Source organism: Ambystoma mexicanum, chromosome 11 (genome assembly GCF_040938575.1).
Source record: "Ambystoma mexicanum isolate Mex_15411 chromosome 11, UKY_AmexF1_1, whole genome shotgun sequence".
In the NCBI taxonomy this organism is placed as follows: domain Eukaryota; kingdom Metazoa; phylum Chordata; class Amphibia; order Caudata; family Ambystomatidae; genus Ambystoma; species Ambystoma mexicanum.
Genome location: NC_090934.1, coordinates 221,418,808 through 221,444,976, shown reverse-complemented (window position 1 = coordinate 221,444,976; position 26,169 = coordinate 221,418,808). Strand labels below are relative to the sequence as shown.

Sequence of the window (26,169 nt, the reverse complement as noted above, 5' to 3'; positions counted from 1 at the left end):
GCTCATATGTAAATCAAGATTGGCCATGTTTCTAACCGAGGGATTCAAAGGTTTCCAGCTATCACCTTTCGATATTTATAGCGTATTGCCTGAAATTGGGTCCAAGCTTTAAGTCCCTGATGAAGTCCAACAAGTCTGAAGCATGTCTGGGCTCTCGGGTGACCTTCTCAAGAGTTAATGTTGCTCAGCAATCCAGGCAGAACGGCTCAATTTTTGTCGCTCTTTTTCAATTATAGATCACAGTGAACCACACCGTCACTGCACTCAGTATGTTAGTTATGTTAAAAAGGGATATCTTTTCTTCTCATTTTATAGTTCATGCAGATCAAATTGGTTAAAATGAAGGTTTGTTGCAGTGTTTTTTTCATTTTGTAGTTTGAAAAAGAAATAATAATGTTCAGTGTTCTGGTACTTACGGGCGATGACCGTGCTTTAAAGAAATGTTAAATAAAGAGATGAATTCAAATAATATGAGCACATGGAAATCGTTATTGACCTCCTCTCAGACAATCAAAATGTTTAGAGTGCAGTCAATAACTACTGGTATGGACTGAATTTTGAACATTCTATTTTCAGAAGCAAACCAGGCAATATTTTGTTTCAACAAGACACTCGCCCCTCTGGGAGGAGCTTTTTTTTGCTGCAACGTGCAAATTCACACACGAAAGAGAAAAACACTGGAAAATGCTTTCACTTTCTTATAGAGAAACCATTTACTTTTACATGACAGCTCATGCATGTTCATGTTAAACATGTTCCAGTTCAACCAAGTTGAAATTAAAATACTTCACTTATAAAGACATCAATGTTATTTAAATGCTACAAAAGAAAACCACATTTAATTTACTAACTAAGTTTGTCTATTTACTTTTCTCACTATTCCAGCATCATTTTTTGATTCAGCACGAAAACTCCAAAACTTGTTTTGCTACTACCAGCATGAGCTAATCGCCTTATATATCCCGAGAAGGGTCATTGCTGCTTGGGATAATGGCTCTTCCCCAACTTATTGCCTGAGGCGCCTTTATAATTAGGATAAAACTGCCCATTACTTCCCTCCTCTTTGTGCTGCAATGTTTTTCCCCATTCACTCTAAATAAAGACCTGCTTTACAGTTGCCTCAAATACACCACTCGCTCCCAGTCATTACTGTGCATATTTCGTCGGCCATCTTGTTTTGCTTGCTGCTTTACTTCATGCTGCCAATCAAGCTCTCACTTCGACTTGCCCACCCACCCCGATGCACACACATCACCCCACAGGCTCCACTTGGAAGGACTACTCGTACGTGAAACACCACTTAACATTTTAGACAGAAAATTAATTTAATTCCTTCATTTGAACAAAAAATTGGATGTGCAGCTTCTGACGCCACCTTACAGTCCAGTGCACCACCTACTCACCCGTCAATTTCACGAAATGGCCTTCGTGCATTTGTGTCTTCCCTACTCAACAGAACTAGGTTACCTCATGCACTAGTCCTGATGCGAACTGCACTGGGCGGGGGGGGGTTGTGGGGGGGCGGGGGTTGGTAACAGGAGTACAGCTAAGCCTGGAATATCACTGGGGAGTGGCCGCCTATCTGATCAGCCAATGAGGAGACACCTCACAGCATCCTGCTGCAGGAGACACTGGGGAGTGGCACGCCCATCTGATCAGCCAACGAGACACCTCACAGCATCCTGCTGGAGGAGACACTGGGGAGTGGCACGCCCATCTGACCAGCCAACGAGACACCTCACAGCATCCTGCTGGAGGAGACACTGGGGAGTGGAACGCCCATCTGACCAGCCAACGAGACACCTCACAGCATCCTGCTGGAGCAGGCACTGGGGAGTGGCACGCCCATCTGGATCAGCCAACGAGACACCTCACAGCATCCTGCTGGACGAGACACTGGGGAGTGGCACGCCCATCTGACCAGCCAACGAGACACCTCACAGCATCCTGCTGCAGGAGACACTGGGGAGTGGCACGCCCATCTGATCAGCCAACGAGACACCTCACAGCATCCTGCTGGAGGAGACACTGGGGAGTGGCACGCCCATCTGACCAGCCAACGAGACACCTCACAGCATCCTGCTGGAGGAGGCACTGGGGAGAATTTCAGGTGACCCGTTCAAGTGGCTTCTCAGATGACATTTTAAGACACTCACGGGACTCCGCTGGAGACATCCGAGTGGATCCCATCATTGGCACACTAGAGCGGTCAATTGGAGCGCAGTGCTGTAGCAGAATATATAATGATAGCCCCCCCCCCAGCAAAGGGTCGTGAGAGACCCCTTACATTCCCACTACCCAGACACATACAAAGTCCATAAGCCGCATGGAGGAGCACGGCTGGAATAGTGATTACGCCCCTGCTCCAATGGGGTCAGTTATTTGTATTTTACCAATAGAAGCTCCAATGGGGGTCAGTTGTTATTTGTATTTAACCAATGGAATTTCCTTAGCCTGTTTATCCCACTGGATTAAGGCATTCCAATGCTCAGAAACCCACAAGTCACAAGTGGATCCTGTAAAAATCATTTGCAACTTGACAACTGGAACTCCCACCAGGGAAGTGCAGTGCAGTAGGCAGGTTTGCCTGGAAATGAGGGGGATCGCCTGCAGGCCTGTGCATGCTGTCTGCATTGTGGCATGTAAGGGAGAGCATTCCTTAAGGTACCATGTGTGCGGCGTGCATGGCTGCTTCAACACTCCTGTGGGCTCAAGGCATCTCGGCCTGTCAGAGGGGTTGCCGGTGGGCACCACATCTATGCCTGCGTCTCAAGAAGACCTGGATGCCTGCATGCAATCATGGACGCTATAGGCAAGAGTGTGCTGGGTACACATGCATATCTCTCAAAGCGGCGATCGTGTGCAAACTGTGTAGCAGGAGGTTGACGGGGCACTGCAGATCTATCTGTCCATCAGCCCCATGCATGGGTAAATGCCACGGTCAGTGCACTTGTCCTAAAGTATTGGTTGGCACGTGCAGGTTGCATTCATTTGAGGCTTCCAAAGGTCGTTATATACAGACTATCATGTAATCCCTTAGTCATTAAAAAGAAAGACAAAAAAAACACAAAAGTTACCTTTTTTAACCACAGACATGCCTCCCGTACTGCCCCCTACAATGGCTCGATTGACGCAGAAGCGTCTATCGTGCAATTCCCACATCCCTGTAGGCACGAGCAAGAAAACAAGATATCATTCCACAAGTCCAAAAAACTGTCCCTTTCAATGAGTGGCCCCCTTTTGGGAGTCCAAACCAGTTGGCAGATCGCCCCGCCCGCAGGAGAATACTGCTGATCTGACCCCTGGGCAGTGCACACTGGCATTTCTAAGAGGTCTGGTCGTCGATAAATGTGGCACAGTGAGGTACACATCCTCCGTTTAGTCCACTGCTACCAGGACTAGACAGGAGGCTAACGGACAGCAGCACAGAGTCTGAAAAGAGGAGCGGTGGCCTAGGAAGACCAGGTTCAGCGAATGGGTCTGTAGAAGACACGACTGTGCATCTCTTGGGGCTTCGGAATCCGTCATGGTAACCATGTGTTGTATTTACTTGTCCCTAGAGATCGACATCGTTATTGCTGATCGAGAGCTATCTAGGTTGTACTGGGTGTATCAGAGATGCATTGGTTGGCAGCAGGTGATGTTAAAGCAGACTTGGGTAGTAAGATTGCAAGGTTTAGCGTTTGCCTTTAAGTGTGTTTGAGCTAGGTTGCTGGACACCATATGATCCCAAGCTGCGTTGGTTGGCAACAATTGAACTGAAGTTTCATTAGTTTGAGAAAAGATGTGTGTCAGCTGTGTTGGTTAGACAAGTTGTGGGTGTGAGATGTATTGCTTAGATAATTCCACAAAGAGAATTCCACGGTCCCGATAACACAGCTCCACCTGTGCAGAGTCTTCATCCCAAAGAAGCCACTGAGCTCCTTGGCCATGGTCTTGGATTGGTGTTTGACCTCCAGCAGATGGAACCCATTCCAAGAAAGTATTGTTTTCAGAACAGGCAAAGACATGGAATGGAAGAACCTTGATTAAAGGGCTGGATGGATCTCCAAGAGAGGACAACAAAGTTAGAAAACCTCAGAGTTGCTTGCCTGAAAGCATCCCATGGCAGCCAATCCCACTGTCACTTCATGTCGGCCATCTTTGCCTGACCTGGGTGGACCTGCTCGAAAGAGTGTCATCAAGATCTCAAGAACCCGAGCAATAACAGACAACTATGGGAAGAAGCTCCAGAGATAACGCTTCAAGAAGTGGAAGACGCTCAAGACGCACCATCATATGTCTGAGGTGGTGGAGACCCGCGTGACCCTGGGGTCAGAGTCAATCTCGTAGCGGTAGTGGTAGCCCTCCATGAGGTCGTGGCAGCCATCTCTCATGCTAATAATCCACGTCTTCATACCCTTCCGGTTGAGGTAGAGGACAAAGAGGAAGACCATTCCCACGATGCCCAGGACAACACCCAGGAAGACGTAGGATGGGTGCAGTACATCCTCAACAGCATGGCAGTCCAGCTCGGTTTCAGCCAAGGCCACCAAGGACACATTCCGAAGGTCCTCAGGGAACGCGCAAACCAGCTGCTCTGTATCTTGGACTTGGGTGCTTACGTTCAACCAGGCAGCCAGCTCCTCAATGTCGCAGTTACAGACAAATGGGTTCTCCTTCAGGTAGAGGTGGAGGCTCGCCTGTACACCCAGGTCCCCCAAAGCACCTGTCCGTAAGGTCTTCAGGGCATTCAGAGAGAGGTCAATAGAGTCAAGTCGCAAGTCGGCAAAGGTGCCATTTTTTATGTCCACCAGGGAGTTGTTCCTCAGGTCTAACTGCCGCAGGTTGCTCATGCCGACAAACATGCCCGGTGGCAGGTACACAATGGCATTGTCCGCCAGCTCCAACTTGGACAGGTGCCGGAAGCCCCCGCGGGAGAGGGAGGTGGCCACATGCTGGATGGCCGAGGAGTTGTAGAGGGCACGGCTCAGGCCCAGTTCTTGGATGGAGTTGTTGACTGGGTTAAAAGCATCGGGGTGAACGTAGGCCAGGAGGTTGTTGCTGAGGTCCAGGAAGCGCAGGTTGGGCAGAGAAGCGAACGCCTGATACTCCACCATGTTAATCCTGGAACGACAAATATGTAATGAAAAGAATGAAATACAATACATCCCCACTTTCAACACACCTTCTTAATGACCATGAACAGGGCTACCACAGGCCCATGTGGAACCTTCTGCTGCATGACATGATATGATAGGTTAATATCCAGAGGTTTCTAAGCGTGGACCTGGGGATCAAACCTGTGTTGCTCCGTGTCGTATTGCTTCCAAGGCGAACACGTTGCCCCTCAGCTATCCTCCCAAGATGCAAAGCACATGGCAAAGCACCCAGCGGAGAGTGATCCTCCTTTCTGGAGGCCTAATGGGCTGTTGGGAAAACAGAACATTTTTCCACAGGCCTTTTCTGGGGAAGGCTGGCATGGCTGGGGCATAGTCAGTCATGTCAGCTTGACCAAGCTTCCTGAGGCTCGCATTTTCCTAGTCTCAGATTCACCCTCTGTAAGCTAGGTGTACCCCCAATTTTACAATGGTTCGTGGAGTGCAACTTAAAGCAGTGAAACTCCATATTCCCCAATGTCGCTCCACATTCCCTGTACTCATCTTCCTACCTACTATGCCTCGCCTACCACTAGCATAAGGATCGCCAGTGCTCCCCATACCCAAGTCTTCCACAACACACCCCCAGTTTTCCTGGGCATAGCCATGTACCGCTTTAACTACAGCCTCCTTGTGCCAGGCTACTCACTGCTTTCCCTGTACATTGCAGTATCGCCCACACCCTAGAACCTTCAACCTTGGCCACATAACCACCTGTGCCCCAGGTTTCCCCCTAACCCTAAACTTCTCGTAGCCGCATTTCCCCCCCAACTCCCCCAAACAGAATATCCCCAACCTTTGCTGTACTGTTCGTTCAAGCTTTATTTTGACAAACGCGTCATAAAAGCAGGGATTACAAAACATAAAAAACACAATTAAACCCTAGATAAAAATCAAATCCAACCTATTATGCTCAAATTAAATTAAAATGGAAACAATTAAAAGTGCATTTGACATAATTAAAACCCTATGGAGAGACATGATTATAACATACTATACAATTACGGCGATCAATAAAAACAATCAATCCATGAAGTCAACCAGGGGGATAAGAAATCGAGTTAGAAACTATTCACAATCTCATGGATATGACCTTTGACATGCGGCTGATGCTTCTGGCTGAGCTGTTTAACAGGTTCCATGGGATTTTACCAAGGATTTTTTACTGAACCTTTTTTACCGAAAAAAATGCTGTTTTAAATGCTTTATTTGGGGGACTCATTGCCCCAATCCCCCCAGTTTTCCCATGTTTTTACCCCCACAATCTGTTTTAACCCCTTACCCTACCGCCCTATATAAATATATTTTATTTTTAAATCAGTACTTTTTTGGTAAAACGTTTTTGGTAAAAAAAGCCTTGAATAATAAATCCTTGGTAAAATCACTGGATACCATTTCCCATACAGAATAAATCGCTCATTTGAACCTAATCGTAACAAAAAGTGCCACAGATCGCATGTGATCATCACGTACTTGAAATGAGACTCATTCTCCATCTCTGTGCCCCGAGTAAAATAATTACCCATAGAATGGGTAGCCAGGGAAAACACAATGCCCCGAGTAAAGACACAATGCTCTGAGTAAATAATTACCCATACAATGGGTAGCCAGGGAAAACACAATGCCCAGAGTAAATAATTACTCATACAATGGGTAGCCAGGGAAAACCCAATGCCCTGGGTAAATAATTACCCATACAATGGGTAGCCAGGGAAAACACAATGCCCCGAGTAAAAACACAATGCCCTGAGTAAAGAATTACCCATAGAATGGGTAGCCAGGGAAAACACAATGCCCCGAGTAAACACACAATGCCCTGAGTAAAGAATTACCCATACAATGGGTAGCCAGGGAAAACACAATGCCCCGAGTAAACACACAATGCCCTGAGTAAAGAATTACCCATAGAATGGGTAGCCAGGGAAAACACAATGCCCCGAGTAAACACACAATGCCCTGAGTAAAGAATTACCCATACAATGGGTAGCCAGGGAAAACACAATGCCCAGAGTAAACACACAATGCCCTGAGTAAAGAATTACCCATAGAATGGGTAGCCAGGGAAAACACAATGCCCCGAGTAAACACACAATGCCCTGAGTAAAGAATTACCCATACAATGGGTAGCCAGGGAAAACACAATGCCCCGAGTAAACACACAATGCCCTGAGTAAAGAATTACCCATAGAATGGGTAGCCAGGGAAAACACAATGCCCAGAGTAAACACACAATGCCCTGAGTAAAGAATTACCCATACAATGGGTAGCCAGGGAAAACACAATGCCCCGAGTAAACACACAATGCCCTGAGTAAAGAATTACCCATACAGTGGGTAGCCAGGGAAAACCCAATGCCCTGAGTAAATAATTACCCATACAATGGGTAGCCAGCGAAAACCCAATGCCCTGGGTAAATAATTACCCATACAATGGGTAGCCAGGGAAAACACAATGCCCCGAGTAAAAACACAATGCCCTGAGTAAAGAATTACCCATAGAATGGGTAGCCAGGGAAAACACAATGCCCCGAGTAAACACACAATGCCCTGAGTAAAGAATTACCCATAGAGTGGGTAGCCAGGGAAAACACAATGCCCCGAGTAAACACACAATGCCCTGAGTAAAGAATTACCCATAGAATGGGTAGCCAGGGAAAACACAATGCCCTGAGTAAACACACAATGCCCTGAGTAAAGAATTACCCATAGAGTGGGTAGCCAGGGAAAACACAATGCCCTGAGTAAATAATTACCCATACAATGGGTAGCCAGCGAAAACCCAATGCCCTGGGTAAATAATTACCCAATGACCTGGGTAAATAATTACCCATACAATGGGTAGCCAGCGAAAACCCAATGCCCTGGGTAAATAATTACCCATACAATGGGTAGCCAGGGAAAACACAATGCCCCGAGTAAATAATTACCCATACAGTGGGTAACCAGGGAAAACAATGCCCTGAGTAAATAATGACCCATACAATAGGTAGCCCGGGAAAACACAATGCCCTGAGTAAATAATTACCCATACAATGGGTAACCGTGGAAAACACAATGACATGGGTAAATAATTACCCATACAATGGGTAGCCAGGGAAAACACAATGCCCTGAGTAAATAATTACCCATACAATGGGTAGCCAGGGAAAACACAATGCCCCGAGTAAATAATTACCCATACAATGGGTAGCCAGGGAAAACACAATGCCCCGAGTAAATAATTACCCATACAATGGGTAGCCAGGGAAAACCCAATGCCCTGAGTAAATAATTACCCATACAATGGGTAGCCAGGGAAAACACAATGCCCTGAGTAAATAATTACCCATACAATGGGTAGCCAGGGAAAACACAATGCCCCGAGTAAAGAATTACCCATACAATGGGTAGCCAGGGAAAACACAATGCCCCGAGTAAATAATTACCCATACAATGGGTAGCCAGGGAAAACCCAATGCCCTGAGTAAATAATTACCCATACAATGGGTAGCCAGGGAAAACACAATGACATAGCCTCAAGCACGGTTCTTACCGGACGCGAGTAAAATAGGGGTTTTAACAAACTTCTTCTCAGATTAGTATAACAGGGGCAGAATAGAACAAAATGGACTAAGTCTATGCTGCACTCTAAACAAAAGGAGCAAAACGGCTGCTGTAAGGAGTTCCATCTGTTTTTGGTATCTGTCATGGGAAGGATACCTATATGGGCCGTCAGAAACAAGGCTCTCGTCTGCTTGGGCTGCAAGATGTCTTAATAGCCCTCGAGGTCTGGTGACTGCTTGAGCTGCCAATAGCCCGTACATTGAGCAGATAACATCCTCCTCACCTGGATTTCCTCTTCACATTAATAGCAATTGCAATACGGGCTTTGGTCCCACTATGAATTAACTCTGGGTCGGTCCAAATGTGAAAAAGGCCCAGAGAATGTAGTTCCCTCTTCGCATTCTGAGACCACAGCAATTTCCTAGCTGCGCTCTGGGACAGCACATCTGCTGCTTGCCTCAATTACAGAAGATCACCACTGGACCACAACCAGGCCCACTAATACATTGGCTCCACTTCCCAAAGATTACCTATAGGCTGCTCATCCAGTGCAAGGGTCACCGGAAGGTTCGGCGCAGTAGAGGGAAAGCCTAGAGGATTTTTTAAAGAATCTATGTTCTGTAACTGACAAAGCCTGAAATATGGGGTCGCCCCCAGAGTTCTGCAGCGTAGAGAGCTGCCCGTCTGGCCTGCGACTTGTAAGCCCCAAAGGCTACCCTCACAAGTCCACCTCCATGTTCTCTCATGAGCTCAGTGAGCCCACCACCAGTGGAGTAACTTTGCTGAAAATGTTGGGGGGGACATGACTTCTGAAAACAAAGGTGCCCCAGCTAAATGAATGGGGACAAAATCGTGTGCCATGAAAGATGGGGGGGGGGGACAAACACCCCTGTCCCCCCCCTAAACTTACGCCCATGCGCACCACTCTAGCTCACTCAACCCTTGATTTGTCAAGTCGCTCGCCCCATGTGCCAGCCTCTTATGAGGTAAATCAGTGGGCCTCATTATGAGTCTGGTAAAAACGGTACGGCTGCTGCCGGAGTCATTTTTTTTCTGGAGCACGGCAATGGGGACTTATCGGGGCATTACAGCCCCGGTGATCCTGGTAATTGCCCATTGCCGGGTGCCGAAAAATATTTCTCACCATTCTCATTCGAGTCCCATTGGACTCAATGGGAATGGGGAGGACGAATGCACTGGCACCATTCATGAATGATGCCGGTGCATCCATCAAGGTCTGCGAGCAGGTGCCAGTCCGCCCGCCAGGTCTGACCTGGCAGGCAGAAAGGCACCCACTCGCAGACCTCGTAGTTTGCCTGTCCGGTAACAACGGCGCCGGTAGCTTACCGGCACCGTTGCTACTGGACCGGCAACCTCGTAATTGGCCCAGTGTGTGCTATGCACAGGATAATAAGAAGGTACTTTCCATCTGCCTGAACGGGTCTAGGGGAAAATATATATATATATATATATATATATATATATATATATATATATATATATATATATATATATATATATATATATATATATATATATATATATATGGTTCCTTCCACCCTCTCAAATAGTCACCCTCCGCCCCAGAGACTAGGGAAGGACATCCTTATGTTCAGGGGGGGGATCAGAAAACTCATCTCTTCCATTATTGGCCAGGAGCCCACAACTTGAACTATTCTCCAGACTTGGGCATCACTGAGACACTTGCCACAGTGCTGGTTCACTTAGAAAGGCGGGACAACCACAGAGACCAATGCATGACAATTGAATGTATTACACCACAAGCTGGTCTTCTCATGTGACCGGTTAGTATTCTTCACTTTGGGTGTATCATGGTCAGTGAAGGTGATTAACCATAATGGAGAGGGGTTGCAGAGGTGCTATGCGGAAGTGACACCAAACACCTGATGACATCCCAGGAAGTGTTGTCAAATGACCCTTACCCCTGATGACATCACAGGAGTGACTCACCGGTCTAGCTGAGATTGGTAACTCCTCTATCGCTCCAGGATGCCTATCCATAAAGGGGTTCAAATATAGAAGCTTCACCATCACCCACTGATAACCCTCAGGAGCAGGGGGGGGGCTGGGGTCTACAACTTAGGTTCTCCAAATGGTTGCGCTACAACTCCTGTGATCCCTCACTATTAACTATCCTGTTGAGGGCCTCTGGGAGATGTTGTCCAAAACGTCTGGTGCGCCAAAGGTTGCAGACCCGGCCCTGGAGGATCAGGTCAAATTAAATATTTGCTATTTCACTCTAGTGATATCATATTTTGTCCTCCCTGCTTCTATACACGCACCCTTTTCAGCGCTGTGAGCCGGCCACGAGGCAGTGCTGTACTACAAGAACCCCAATAAAGAAAAATAAATGCAGGCACGATATGCCAGCTCACTCTGTGCCCATTGTATACCTGGACCTGCCCTGCTCATGATGTACAAGAACGTACTACCTGCACTATGCTATTTGCTTATTTATGTTTCCATTTGTGGAGGGCTCCCAAACCTGTAGGCATCAGGGCGCTTTTACCAGTTACATGGGGCCCATGGTGGGGCAAAGGCATAGTTACATTTTAACAGTTATAACTACCAAAGCCTAGGAACCAGTGTTATCAATAATGAGCTTACACTCAAGATACATTGGTAGCGACAAAGCCGGAGTGAAGCGGTGAGGGGCTTCGACTAAGCAGAAGATCCAGTGCGATTCTTCGGCTGTCATGCCAGGAAGTGCTGTGTTGCGAGATACCAGAACAAGCTGTTCCCCCTCATTCATAGAATTGCTCTCTGCTGATTTGTTCTGAAGTCACACAACAAACCAACGTATAACAATTCTATGTTGAATTATAGTATCTTTCACCCAATTTACCCCTTGGGCGAGTTGGGTAAGTTGAGAGACAACAACGCCAGTGAGCAATTCCTCTGCTAGCACCACAACGGCACAGACGGATCACATTTTGAAAAAGAGGCCAGAACACCATCACAGAAACTGGAACCGGTGGGCTACACCAAAAAAAGACCTTGGAGGAGAGCCCTGAGCAGTGATCAAGAAGCGATGATAGGAGACAAGATCTCCAGCCAACAAGAAGCAAGACTGGTTTGTCTAAGCACTCTTAGCAACCTTTCATTTAAGGACAAGTGAATAATCAAAAACACTGGGACCTCTTGGCTACAGCTCCCAATAAACTGACACCACCATTTTTTGCAAAAGTATTTGAAATTGCTTGATTAGAAATGATGCACAACCACGCATACAGAGTTCTGGGGTTTTGCAACGATTATGGGACGCCCTCCCTGTGGGGGCTCCGTAGTCTGCAAGTTTGCAAGTCACAGAGCAGAAGTAGAAATAGGACACACGTACCCATGGAAACAGAACAGCATGACCAACTGTACTGTTGCCAGGGTGACGTATGAGGCCATCGACCCATGTGGTAAGACGTATATCGGGGTGACCGTGCGCCCATTCAAAACACCCACAACAGCGCACAGGAGCTGCGTCCACACTAGAAACAGGACAGCGCCACGCGCAGCACATTTTGTTCAGCAAAAACACAGATACGATATGATATGGTATTTATAAAGCACCTATACACAAGTGTTTCAAGGAGCGACACGGCAAGAGGGGGAACAGAGGGAAGACAGAGACAACGATCTTACTAGGCCAGGTGACATTGAGATCGTGCAAGTGCGGTGGGGAGGAGGGGAAAATGCAAGGGGAGGGCAATGCAGTACATGGGATCGACAGTAAAAATAAATAGAATAAATCAAAGCAGTAACTAAAAGGTGCGGCCAGCTGGTGGCAAGTGCAAGAAAAAGGATAATTAAGTGGACTGTAATCTTACAGCCCAAAGGAACAGACAATGTGGAAAAGAGATGCCATAATTGGTAACAAGGGCTTGCTTCAAAAACTAAGGGCTGTGAAGTTGGGCTGAGTGAAGGCGTGGAATGGGGGTAACCAGGCCTAGGCAGGCTCCTCTAACCTTCATACCCCGAGAAATACTGGAATTCTGTGTAAAAACTGCCTTTATCCAGCTGTGGTGCGTCACACTTTGTTCTGACCCACCACTGGTGAGTACATATTTTCCCATCAACATTGCTCTTTCCTTTGCTAACTTATTAAATTCTCATTTAGAAATATAACAATGGACAAATAGGTATTCGGGACATGTTAGTTTTCCACTCTTCTCTCTTCCGGTGGGTCCTCAGTTTAGAATTTTAGTCAACAGCATCCGCCCTTTTTTCTGAACAGTGAACATAAAGAACAGACTCGGGGTGCTTTGACAGCTATCCCATTTTCCTACAAGTAGTCTGTTATAGAAATCAATAAAGGACTACATCTCCGTTCAAGACACGAGCTGGGCTCCCACTCAGTCTTTCAATGCTTGGTACAGCAAGAGCGAAGGCCTCCATCGGCAGACATTGAGGTACATGGTTCCTGTCTCGCCCGGACAGGTACATGCACAAGGATGGTTTGAGAGATTCCTTTTGTCCTTGCATTGCGGTGCCAGCCAATACTTATTAAAAGTAGCACTGATCTTTATGCACCAGTGTGCACATAGAAGCCCTTTACACTTGTGTATAGGCGCGTTATGAATGCCATATCGTACAAAAAGGGCTTCTAAGCCCTTTGATCTTTTTCAATTTCCAATTCATCCATCCACACCTTCCACCATGTAGTAATAGTTGGTTCTCCTTGTGTCTTTATTTTATAATGCAACGAATAGCTAGGCTGGCCGAAGAAACTGTCCGCTGTCAGAGATGCTTTTAAATAATGAGCCCAAGAGCCATTTCTGTGTGCTTTGTTGCCACAGTTCAGCCTTCAATCAGAGGGATGGATGCATGACAATTCGATCCATCACACCACAAACTGGCCTTATCAGGTGACATGCTAATATTCATCATAGAAGTGTTATCATAACAACCATGTTGCCATTAACATACACTTGTGATCGTGCCTGCTGTCGCTTCCCTTGCAGACCCAGGAACATGCAGTTCATTGTGCAATCGCCGAAAAAAAACGGGAGGAAAACCTAGACATTTCCTTTTGGCTGAAACATGTTGGGCTGCTGTTTTGAAGCATAAGAAAAACATTCTGCTGGACTGAGACTTGTTGTCTGGTATAGCAAATATGTTGAAAGGTTCACAGGTCAATTATGTGTGTATACAAAGCAGTTTTAGACCGTGTAAGAGCCTGATTTTTGATTGACCACTTGAGATATGACAAGTAAACACTGCTTTTGTTTAGAAGCATGCATTAGCTCTTTATTATGTAGGGCAAGTGAGACTACGGTCTTAAGCTTTTGTTGCTGTCCACATATATCCGGTGTGAACACATCGGTGTTGGCGTTTTGGGAATGCAGATAAACATGCTTCTTAGTCATGCTTATAGAGACTGCAGTGCACGTGTTTAAAAAGGATGGTGACTTCTGCAGAAGGAGATGCACACCATCGATTCTGCCTCTGGGTTCACAATGGCTCAAGGGAAGCTGGTAAAATAAGCAGAGGGCATTCACATTGTATGAAGAGTGCATTAATGTAGCAAATGGCTACGTGAACCATCATGTCATTGTATAGGACTACATTATAGGTCATGTAGATGGTATGTAAAAGCATACAGAGTGAATCCTTTGTATTTACACATCGTGGATTGCTTCCTGCTTCTGAGGAACGTGCATTGGCGGCGCGTCATGCACTCGCGCCTCGTTCCCCAGCGGTCGCTCCTGCTTATTATTTCATGCCCATTACCCAGGAGCGGCTTTTAGCTCCTGCTCAAAGAATCTTTAGTTCGATTGCTGCCTCGCTCAGCCCAATTTCCTATTCATTCCCAGATCAAACCCATCCGTGGCTGACTTAACCCAGAGCCTTTTTACTTGCAACCCACAAATACACTTGCTCCGACCAGCCATAATGCCTTCTGCCTCTCCCGAGTTAAACACCTATCATTTGTCTCCTTTGTGACACCAGTACAGCACGCTTGGAACTTTAAAATAACATAAGGTGACAACATTGGTTCCCAGGAAGATCCAGTGCTTGAACCCCTGCTCAGACCGCAGGTAAGCATGCACCAACATGTGTTTACTCCCTCTGTCCCCACAGGCCATTACCACCCCTGTGATGTTCCCTTGTGCCCCTCCCCCTTCTCGGACACAGGTGTTGCCTGTTTTGCTTGATTCTTCTACCCTGCTCCCCCTCCAGCCTACTTCTGCAGGTGTCTGTCCTGATACATTCTGGTTTGACCATCACTGTCTTGAGGCCAATGCTGGACTTGACTTTTATGGACTTCATTGTTTCACTGTGCGTCACCCTTTCTCAACTCTCATGCTGGACTTCCTTTGCATCTTGTACTCATGGTGGCCCTGATTCATGCTGTTCCCATCTTCATCTTGTATCCTGGCTTGCAACATTATATGTTACTACTGACTTCTGCAATTATATTCACTCTCCCTCTTGCTTCTCCACTCTTTTTGACTGCTCACTCTCTGTTCTGCTCCATGCTCACTGTGCTTAGAGAGGCTCAGCTTCACCTCACTGATGATGCCCAACAAGGCTGAAACACGTGTATGGGGTTGCTGGTGGTACTCTTGTTCAGGGAGGAATTGCCATAGCATTTCGGTGCTGGACTGCCCATGTGGGCGGGACAAAGACTGATATGCAAATGGATATTTCCCATCTGTGAAAGGTACAGTGAGCAAAAAGCAAATGGCTGCGAACTCTCCATGTGGTTAACAACCACTAACAGGTTATCATGCTTGTTCTTCTGAGAGAGGGGAGCCTGCTACCTTTGTTGAATTCACTCTCTGTTCTCCCCTCCTCTCACTTTTCCTATCTCCTCCCCTCCTCCCCTTACTTTCTTCTATGCACTTACTCTATCAGAATTGTGCCTGGACCTAGTATCATAGCAACCTGTCTGTCTCCGTCCCCGCTCCCCTTACTTGTTCCCCCCCCAGCACTATCTGAAATGCTGTCAGGCCTAGTATAATAGTCGCTTCCTCCCCTCCCTTTCCGCACCCCTCTCCCTAATCTTTTGTTTTTCTCCAGCTCTACCGGAAATGTCATCAGGCCTAGTACGGTAGTCCCCTGTCTGTTTACATTTCCTTCTCACTCTCCCCCTCCCTTCCTTATCTAGGTCTTAGCTATTGCCCTATCTGAAATGTTGTCACGCCGAGTATGATAGTTAATTTCAAATCCTTACTGTTCATGGCCTGTAAGAATGTAATTGTATTTTCCCTTGTTCCCTCGCTTGTCTTGAAGCGCTTTGAAACACATTGTGTATAGGCGCTATATAAATAAACTATCATATCATATTGACCCCTCGTCGCCATTTTCATGAGGCTCTGCAGTGCAGCAACTGGCAGTTACCAGTCCCTTACACAAAGGTCCTCATTTTATTAAGATGAGGAGGATGGTAAGAAGCGGTCAGAGTATCTGCGGTTCAAACTTCTGGGACGCAGGGACTTTAACCAACTGTGCTTCTTGTTCCCGCATGACTGAAAACAACACCCATATGTTGGCGATCCAACATGATGCGCCGTTTGGAATATAATGTCAATTTTTCTCTGCATGTTCTACTGCCCAAACCTTTCAAAGTGATCCCCAAAAAGCACAAAGGGAGTAAAAAAGAAAGAGGAAACCCTGCAAGCTTGTGTGGGAGATGTTTGAAATGCCCATATCTCATCGGCGGAGTGCCCTTCACTTGAATTACAATTCTTCTTATTCCCCCATGTTTATTCAGAGCAATTCCTCGCTATAGGAGGACAATGATAAGGATGTGCCATTTTTATGGCGCTTTCGCCAAAGCGCTTTGGATAGAACATATTTACATAGAATATCACCCAGCAAAAGTTGGCACTCATTTATCGATCTCGGAAAGATGAAAGGCTGAGTTGACTTTGCCGGGATTGGAACCTGAAACCTGCAGATCACACACAGATCGTAGCTGCAAGCTGAGCCATCTTTCCGAACAATTTGTTCCAGGAACCAAAAATGCAAAAGTCACCCAGATTTGCAAATAGTATTGTGAGAAGGTTTGCAACTAATTGAGTAGTAACCTGGGGACTCCGTTTCGGGAACATGTGTGGAAAATTACACATTTTAAAGCACTTTGGGCGAGCAACTGTTCAAATTGGCGAGGGTCTAATGATATTATTTTGGGGGACTTCCCGTTGGACGGGTAGAGTGTTTTCTAATGTGGGGAGACAGATGGTTACGAAGTGTTTGGCCTGAATAGCAGAGCGGTGGACACCATTGCTTCATGTAAACCAGAGCTCCCCATTGCTCTGTCCCATAGTAGTCAGACCCCTGATAATGTTAAGGAAATGACAGTTGCAATCAGTTGCCACTTGATGGCGGTCTCCTCCCTCAAACCAGAGATTTCCGTTTGGGCGCCTCATCCGTTCGCCAAGTCTTCCCCTCCGCTGCCACAGGGCGGCGCCCTATTCCACATATTTCAGGGCGGGAAGCAGAGCAGAAACTCATTAGCAGATCCAGTTGGTCAGGTGTGTTAAAACAAGAGATGCACTTTGCAGAGTTGAGGAGGGAACCTGGCTTAGCAGAAGAAGGCGAGGCACAGGATTTCAAGTAATATATATATATCAATGCCCCGTTGCACAGCACGGACATACTAGACGGCCTTCTGGGTGCCAACAGCAGAACTGCACGCACGAGATCAAACCTGCAAGCAGCAACCGAGTTCTGTGCTGTGGAGAGGGGGTGCGGGGGGGCGCCTAAGCAGTGCTGGAAATGGAAAACATTGATTGGGGGAACCGTCACTTCTTAAGAGGGACGGAGCCCTGGGCAGGTTGCGCAACACAGTGGGCCTCATTATGAGTCTGGCAGTAGCCGGCTGCCGCCGGAGTCATTTTTTTTTTCTGGCACCCGGCAATGGGGACCTACCAGGGCATTACAGTTCCGGCCAGCGGTCCCGGTATTTCCCTATTGCCGGGCTCTGGAAAAAAATGACTCCGTATTCCCATTTGAGTCCCATTGGACTCAATGGGAATGGGGAGGACGGATACACTGACGTGCATCCATCAAGGTCTGCGAGCGGGTGCCAGTCCGCCTGCCAGGTCAGACCTGGTGGCCGGAAAGGCACCCGCCCACAGACCTCGTAGTTTGCTGGTCATGTAACAAGGGTGCCGGTAGTTTACCAGCAATGTTGTTACCGGACCGGCAAACTTGTAATGAGGCCCAGTATCTCTTTATAGACCCCAATCCTGGCGATTTGCATTAAAGCAAAGAGCATTATGGGAACATCATAATGTTCAAAATTATGAATGTTCAACATGTCTTACAGTGATTCAGTAAGAAAACCATTTAAGCGAATAATGGACTTTTCTGTATTGGTTGGTCACAATATTTACCCTAACAAAGAGAGGTCTTGCTAGGGGAGGCTAAGGGGGCTATAACTCCAGGTCTCTTGGTTGTAGTCCCAGATAAAAGCTCAGGGGGTACAACCAAAAGGCCTGCTAGTCTGGGGTCCCGTCAGTCCCAACATTAGTGTAGCCCTGGATCTGTTCCAGATGTAGCAACACCCCTGGTAAGAGGCTAAGTGGCTGGCGCTAGACATCACGCAGAGCGTCAGCGTGGCTTGTGCAGAGGGCACGGTAAGGGGCGCAGTGCGGAAAATGAGGAAGAACAATGGAAAATGTGGGTGTTACAAGTGACGGCCCGCAGGCAGTCCATCGCACGCCCAGTATTGCGCGGAACGATACATATTCATGGATCTGACTGCGCAACCTCTCGTGGGGAAATGGCCATGCAAAGCCCTCATAATATCCGCCACCCAAAGGCAGGCGTAAAGGCACTCGCGCATAGGATTCACCACGGAAAGGTAAGATCAGGTCTCAGACTTAGGGTGTGTACGCAGCCAGGGTTCCGATCTAACTTGGGGGAGTGCATACACAGTGTAGCGGGGTGCACAATAGGTTTACGGGGTTTCGCACGCCGATTTTCCGAATTTTACCCGAGTTATGATAAATCATATGCATGTTGTTGGGATGCTGGTAACAGTTATGGGGGACCCCGCGCAGGGTCCCCGAGATGCAGGCCTGCTTGTGGGGAACTTAACAAGGGGGGTCCTGGGAGTCCCTTTGCCAGACATTAGTCCTGGTTACGAGAGACTTACCCAGAGTCTTTAGCTCACTATCTTTAACAGAGAAGAAATGTCCCAAACATATCAGTCTTTGTCCTGCCCTGGGGCAGTCAAGCACTGAAATGCTAGGCAATTCTCTGAACAAGAGTACCAACAGAAACCCCAGACACGTGTTTCGGTCTGGTTGGACCTCATCAGTAGGGTGGATCTGTGCCTCTCTAAGAATAGTGAGCAAGGGGTCCACGCCTGGATTCCCCTAGTAACTTAGGGTGAGACCCAAAGTTACTTTAATATGCAAATTAACAAGGGGGGTCCTGGCCTAGCAGTTCGGGCTGGGCTGCTACCTTCGGTGGCGGCAGCTGCCGACTGATTTGCACATGGCTGGTCCCCTTTTGCAATGGCGCAGACGGGCTAAAAACGGTGGTGTGGAAGGTTGCCCAGAGCAATTGCCAGTGGTTTAGATTCATTCTAAACCTTCCACTCATCACTTTTGTGGTCAGTCTGCTTGTGGGGAACTCCATGCACTGTTAGGGTGCATGTATTCGCGCCGGGAGGGGAACGCAAAGATATCGGTTTCTGGCTGTTTTTGCTTTGCATGGGGGCGTGTCGGGGTCGTTCCGGCCGCAACATGCTTATACAGTTACGTGGCACAAACATTGTCATTCTCGGCCTAAACGAGGAGAGAGTAAGCATGTGTGTGTGAGAGAAAGAGATAAGAGTGTGTGAGAGAGAGTTTTTGTCTACAGTCCACCTATGGGAGAGGGTTGAGTGGCCTCGGACTGGCCTATAGGGCAATGCCCGAATGATCTATATGATATTTTATTTGTATCGCGCTCGTACACAAGTGTTTCAGAGCGTGACAAGGCAGGGGAGGCGACCAGGGGAGAACAAGAGAACTATCTTACTAGGGTCCAGTGACACTGAGATCGTGCAAGTGTATGGGAAAGGGCAAAAGTGCATGGAAGGGAGAGAGTGGAAAAAGCAGAGGATAAACAGATAAATACAAATAAAATATATAATGGAGCAATAAACAGAGGTAGAACAGCCAGCAAGTGGCAAGTGCTGTGTTTACGGCAGCAGAACTGGGTAAGTCTGATAAGTGCATAAAAAGAAGAAAATGGGGGGGACGGGGGACTGTATCGGTACAGATACAATCCCGAGTGCAAGTGGTGGCCGAGAAGCAGTGCAGAAGGGTGAGCAGGTAACTGGGCCAAGGGGACAGAGGGTGGCCAGATGCCAGGCCATGTTTACAGAGTGGACCCGTTTTTTGCCAGTTTCATGGGTTACTGCACTGTGCTAAGCAAATATGCTTTCAAGTGCTTTATTTGCAACACATTTTTACCAAACACTCCCCATTGGGTAGGACATAAACAGTCTGTTCGGAAAAGTAACGAATTGCAATTTGCGATCGCGAGACACTTTTTAATTGGTGCCCGGCCAATGTTATGTCCCAGTCTGACCCTGGCCGGCTGAGCTGGAAGGAGGATTATTGGGTCACTGCGTTGTCTGCAAGCATTGATTTCTGTGGTGAAAGGCTTTGATGGCCAGTAATGGCCCGCTAGCCGGAGATGATAGGTCTGACCAAAAGGAAGAGACATCACCGGGGTGAAAGTCCCCACTGCAGCAATTAACGACATTCGCGCTCACTCTGTGTGACGAGGGGCTGCATGGTGGGGGTAACAAACGGGCCGGGTGAAAGAGGTTTGGGATGGGTGGTACGGTGTGCGCAGCTTGCATCGTACATGCCACAGGAGAGAAAAACGGTGTAGCAGCAGGAGAAGTTCATGCAGTGTGATTGGGGAGCAAGATGGCCCACTCAGGAACACTAACGGACAGGGCCAGCTGAAGATGGGTCAGCCATTTCAAAATGATATTTGGGGATGCCCTTTCCTACATATGGGGAAAGCAGTCTGAGGCACATTTGGGGGGTATAAACTACGAAGGAGAGATAAAGGATGGATCAAGAGGGCGAATAGCTGCAGATTATCAGAGAACAGGTTTACTAGCCTCTGCTGAGAATAAAGAAAGGCAGCCAGCTGGGAGCTGAAATGCTAAATGTCCACTGAAAAGTGTGTAAGCTCTCTATGCCAGAAAGTGCTAGTGTAGTCTAAACTGAAGTAAAAAGGCAACATGGTGAGAAAATGCTACTGGATACTGCTAGGCTCAGGTGGTGGTGCGCTTTAGGCTCCAGCAAAGGAAGCCTGTAATATGCATGCTGAATAGCGGATATGTAATGGAGCGATTAAATAAGTATTTTGCTTTGTGATAAGACTGCCAACGTGGGGGCAGCAGCTTGCGACTCCTGAGGCTCAAGGTCCATTTCAATTGAAAGAGTTGAAAGGCCCTAGAGCCATCACTGATAACAGTGCATCACAGAGAACCATGTAGGAAGACTGCGGAGAGGAGGAATGAGCCGCGAGGCATATACTCACAGAGTCAACCCGTGTTCCCCACTTCCTGATTGGGTACCATACGTTCCAAGTGTGCGAATACAAGTCAATACCCACTTTCTTGCTCAGAAAAATACCTTGTTTGGTAAAACTGAAAACGGGATGATTGTTTATGGAATAGGGTTATGGGTGCATCACAGATCGTGACATGAGCCAGAAAAGCTTCTGCTCAGAACGAGGCCAGTTCTCCCCATCCAATCGTCAAGGTGGGTCGATCCAGCAACCTGTGCTGAGAGACCATCTGGGGCCTTTGGAAGAACTGAACAAGCAGCGCAGGAGTGACAGTCACTCCTCTATAAAACAAGCCAAGTGTTCCTGATGAAGAGCTACGAACCAATAAAAACCAGCATTGACAAAGCCAATAGTTTGGGCTTTTGTATAGACATAGTGTGGCAACAACTGGAAAATGGTGCAAGTACCTGAGAGAATAATGTGTGTACCTGAAAAGTGCCTATAAGCTAGCTTTGCAGGTATTTGTTTTTTCCAGTACTTGCTTTTAGCATGGCTTTAGCACAAAGAGCAGATGTGAGGGGACACACACTGCTTCATAAAGTGTTTTCCTGAAGTGTGCCTCATCAAGTTTCGGAGGCACACTTAGTTACAATATTTTTCTTATCCCAAGGGTTCATTTACCAATGCTGCTTTGCCATTACCTCTCAGAGGACTGCTTAGAAATAACACTGGCAGGCTGTTTACAGCCCATAGTTTAATGCTACTGCATGATAGAGCTAGCTCATAGAGATCTCGGGCATGTGTGTTTTGAGTGGGGATGGGCAGTTAGTGGGTGGGTACGGCCATAGGGATTAGCATATCCATGGCCATTCAATGAGTGGGTAAAAATCCCCAAACAACACCTACAAGCTGTGTGGCCCTCCTCACATCCCATCGCCCTCCTATCTATACTGAAGTGCAATAGTTATAGTTGGCACTAGCCAACACCAACAGGTGCAGATTGCTTTAGTCAGCACCCCACATTCTAAAACGTGTGTCTCATTCGTGCCATTGCAGAAGGATAGCAACACAAAGTAAATGAGTATTAGTCCTCCCCACACTGGACCACAAACAGCCCCAGGCATGTTTCTGACTTATTCGGGGTTGGTTAGTTATGTGTAGCTTGGGGCCCCAGCTACAGCACACTAGGGACCCCCCATCTGGGATACATTGGGTGACTTTAAAAAACAAAAACGCCAGCAACGGAACGTTTAAATCAACCAGGAGCACCGGTAATTGTGTACCAGCTTTCCAGTCCCTTGGGTTTTATCTCGTTTGTGCCAGTACAAAAGTGGGCCACCTACATGCAACTCAGTCTTCACCCACCTCCTAAGGAGCTCTAGGTCTCCCCCCTCGTTCACAAGACCACGTGCCCCCTGGCAGCGGGTGGGGCAGGGCAGGTGCTGGCATGCAGGTCACTGGCAGTGCGTGCCACGTGTTCACTGGCTGTCAGGCTTTCGCCCAAAGTGAGAAGGGCTGGGGACCGTGCCATGTACTGTGGCATCCATGATTGGCTGGTACGTCATAGGGCTTTATTTTTCAGTAGACACCTTTCTCTGCGAATTAGGCGAGTCGGGGGGGGGGGCGTTTTATGGCCGTTGCCTGGTAGGGCGGGTCTGGTGCTTATTTGCGAAAGGCGGGTGAGGGGGTGTGAAAGATGTGGGCACATGGGCGTACCTGGTAGAGGAGTTACTGGAGGTTTACCCACTACATCTCGTGGGGGTAATCACGCCATAGGACACAGCCATCACAGGGAAATGGGCCAATCACATGACAGGATATAACCATGACCTTCTTTGCACTAAACCCCCCACGGCCCGCTTTCCTATTCTGCCAGCTTTGGAAATGCCTGGAAGCGGCTAAACCGGTAGCCATTCGGCCCTGCAATGAAAATGTAAACGAAAAGTTACCAGATGACTGGCTGAATTTCACCAGGGATCCCATGCTACAGTACAGAGCTTTCAATTCTCTCTCAACACCATTCTGGGAGCTGTGGCTTACTTTAACTGAATAAAATGGACTTCAGAAAAACCAAAGCTGCAGGACTGAAATACAGGGTAGCCATGACATGTAGTCATTTGGTGAACTTATTCAAACCAGATGAGAATGCGTTTTTTTATTATTATGCTATTTATTGAGTGCGGACCTAGCTTCGAGAAGCAACGGAGCGCTTGACAGAGGTATAGACCAATACCGATACATAACAGAGCGCTATACAGGGGTGTACAACATTACAGATGAACAGAACGCTTTTCAGTGGTAACAACAGAACAGATATACAGCGGGGGTAGGATACAGAGGGGCACAGCTGTACCGGATGGCGGGGATGAGAGAGGCGGGCGACCTCTAGTGAGTCAGGTGGTGCAAGGGGGGACATGATGGCCTAAGTGTTGAGGAGCAGAGGCTCCTTGAAAAGGTGGGTCTTGAGTTCTTTTCTGAATTGTAGGAGCGTGGGGGAGAGTCTGATGCCAACAGGGAGGAGGTTCCGAAGTCTTGGGGCACAAGCTGAGAAGGCTTTTTTTCTGGTCCTTTCCTATTTGCAGCAGTGGATTTCAAGTCTGCACGTGTCCTGGCTTCTGGTGGTGCTCTGTCCGCCTGAGATGCTGAGTTTCACCATGGGGTAGCTGGATGACCTAAGGGCGACTGTCTTATAGATGATGCAGCAAGACTTATTCTTGCATGCAGTGGGAGCCAGTGAAGGGTGATGAGGGCTGGGGTGATGTAGTCGTATCTGTGTAGACCCTTGATGATATGTGCGGCCTCGTGTAGGACACTTCTTAGGGGCACAGTGGAGGACAACAGGAGGCCTTCACGGAGTGCATTGCCCCCATCCAGGAGGGATAGGAGCAGTGCTTGAACTGTGTATCAAAAGCTGTCCAGAGGGTGCAAGGGCTTGACTTTCCACAGGAGGGAGAGCTGATACTAAGCTGTCTGATTTTTTTTTAGCTATGTGTGCCTTGAAGAAGAGGTGTTTGTCGATGTGGAACCCGGGGGATATAACACAGGAGGTGAGCTCAGGTGTGAAGCCCTCAGAGTTAAAGGTTGATAGCCAGGTCTGTATGTCTGGGTGTTCTGTGTTGTTGCCGAGGAGTAGCAATTCAGCCTTGTAGGGGTAGAGCTTCAAGTATGCACTGGACATCCACGACTGGTCAGCGAGAGGCAGGGTTTGAGCCTATGGATGTCCTCGATGGAGTCGATCTTGAGGTATAGCAGTGTGTCATCAGCGTATTGGTGGATGTTGTGTATGGCTAGGAGGGCTCTGAGCGTCTCCATGTATAGAATGAAGAACACTGGGGAGAGTATGGAACCCTGCAGGACTCCACTGGTGATGAGGGGCATTGGCGATCTGGAGGAGTCCATTCGAACAAACTGCTAGCGGTTGGCGAGGTAGGACTTGGACCAGCATAGAACAGAGTTGCTGATCCCCATGCACCGATGTGAGGTGTCCGCAAGTGCCTGGTGGTCTACTGTGTTGACAGTGGCCGAGAGGTTTGAGTAGAACCAGGAAGCAGGGGTGGCCGTCATCGAGGAATAGAACATGAAATAAACAAGGTAATAGAATTTATTACATCCACCAACTATCCCAAGGGAAGTCTCAAGAACTCACAGATGAGTCTCAGTCAGATGGTCTCTCCCAAAATAGAAGTACACACCTCACTACCTAAGATAGCCAAAGGCAGTTTAAAATAAGTAATAGATGGTTCGCAGCTGAGACAGGTGCCCTACAGAGAACAGGGTGCACATTAAATAGCCAGTGTGCGACGAATGGTGTAGGCAGGTATTGGCACCAAATGTTGGAAGGGTGCCCCTTCCTCATGGGACAATCCATACCATCTCAATACTTTTCGGGCAGCACAGGGTGGCAAAGGAGATCAGCATCTGAATGGGGAGATGGCCCATTTTTGGTTAAGAAGCTGCAACACAGCCTTCTGCAAACCTACCCCTCATATCCCACCCTTCTCACCAAACTATTGTACCCCTACCACTCATCTAACCATCCTACCTTATCTGTCTCCAAATATAATTCTCCTAGGACTTCCTTCCTATCTAACCCTACCACCTCACAATTCCCTAAACCCGATCCTACTAATCCCACCCTTCTCCAACCTTAACCCTCCTATCCCACCCTTCTCCAACCTTAACCATCCTATTCCACCCTTCTCCAACCTTAACCCTCCTATCCCACCCCACCCTTCTCCAACCTTGGCCTTTCTAGTCTACCATTGTACTCCTACCCTACCCCACTCCAATCATAACCCTCCTACACTACCCTTCTCCAACCTTAACCCTTCTATACCACAATTCTCCTACCTCGCCCCTTCTTTCGAACCATTGTCCAACCTTATCCCACCTATCCTACCCTTCTCCAACCTTGACCTTCCTATTCTACCATTCTCCAACCTTAACCCTTCTATACCACCCCTGTCCAACCTTAAACCTTCTATACCACCCATCTCCAACCTTAACCCCCTACCCTTCTATACCGCCCATCTCCAACCTTCACACTTCTATTCTACCATCCCCCAACCCTCATAGCCTACCCTTGTCCAACCTTAACCCTCCTATCCCATCCTTCCCCACCCTTGTCCCTTCTATTGTACCGTACCCCAACCTTAACCCTGCTATCCTACCCTTCATGAACCTTGACCCTACTACCCTGCACATCGCCAATCTTAACCCTCCTATTGCATCCTTCTGCAACCTTAACTACCCTGCCCTTCTCCGACCTAAACCATACTATCCCATCCTTCTCCAACCTTAACCCTCCTACCCTAGTTTATTCTCAATCTTGTCCCTTCTATCCTATCTTTCTCCATCCTTAACCCCTAGCCTACTCTTCTCCACCCATAACCCTCCTCCTGCATGTGTCTCCAGCCTTAGTCTTCCAACCCCATCCTTTACATCTAGCAATCCTACAACACATGCACTTTGCCAACACTAACCCACATTTCTCCAATCTA

The 26,169-nt window shown here is 47.7% G+C and overlaps 1 protein-coding gene across 1 annotated transcript in view; it reads right to left on the bottom strand.

The window, feature by feature from the left end:
- Positions 1 to 688: 688 nt before the first annotated feature.
- The window catches only part of LOC138503289 (trophoblast glycoprotein-like), a 36,550-nt gene continuing 11,069 nt past the window's right edge, over positions 689 to 26,169 (bottom strand). Inside the window, exon 2 of the mRNA XM_069622893.1 lies at positions 689 to 5,106. Within this exon, the coding sequence (XP_069478994.1) occupies positions 4,275 to 5,106 (832 nt within the window). The 3' untranslated portion in view covers positions 689 to 4,274. The remainder of the gene's footprint in view (positions 5,107 to 26,169) is intronic.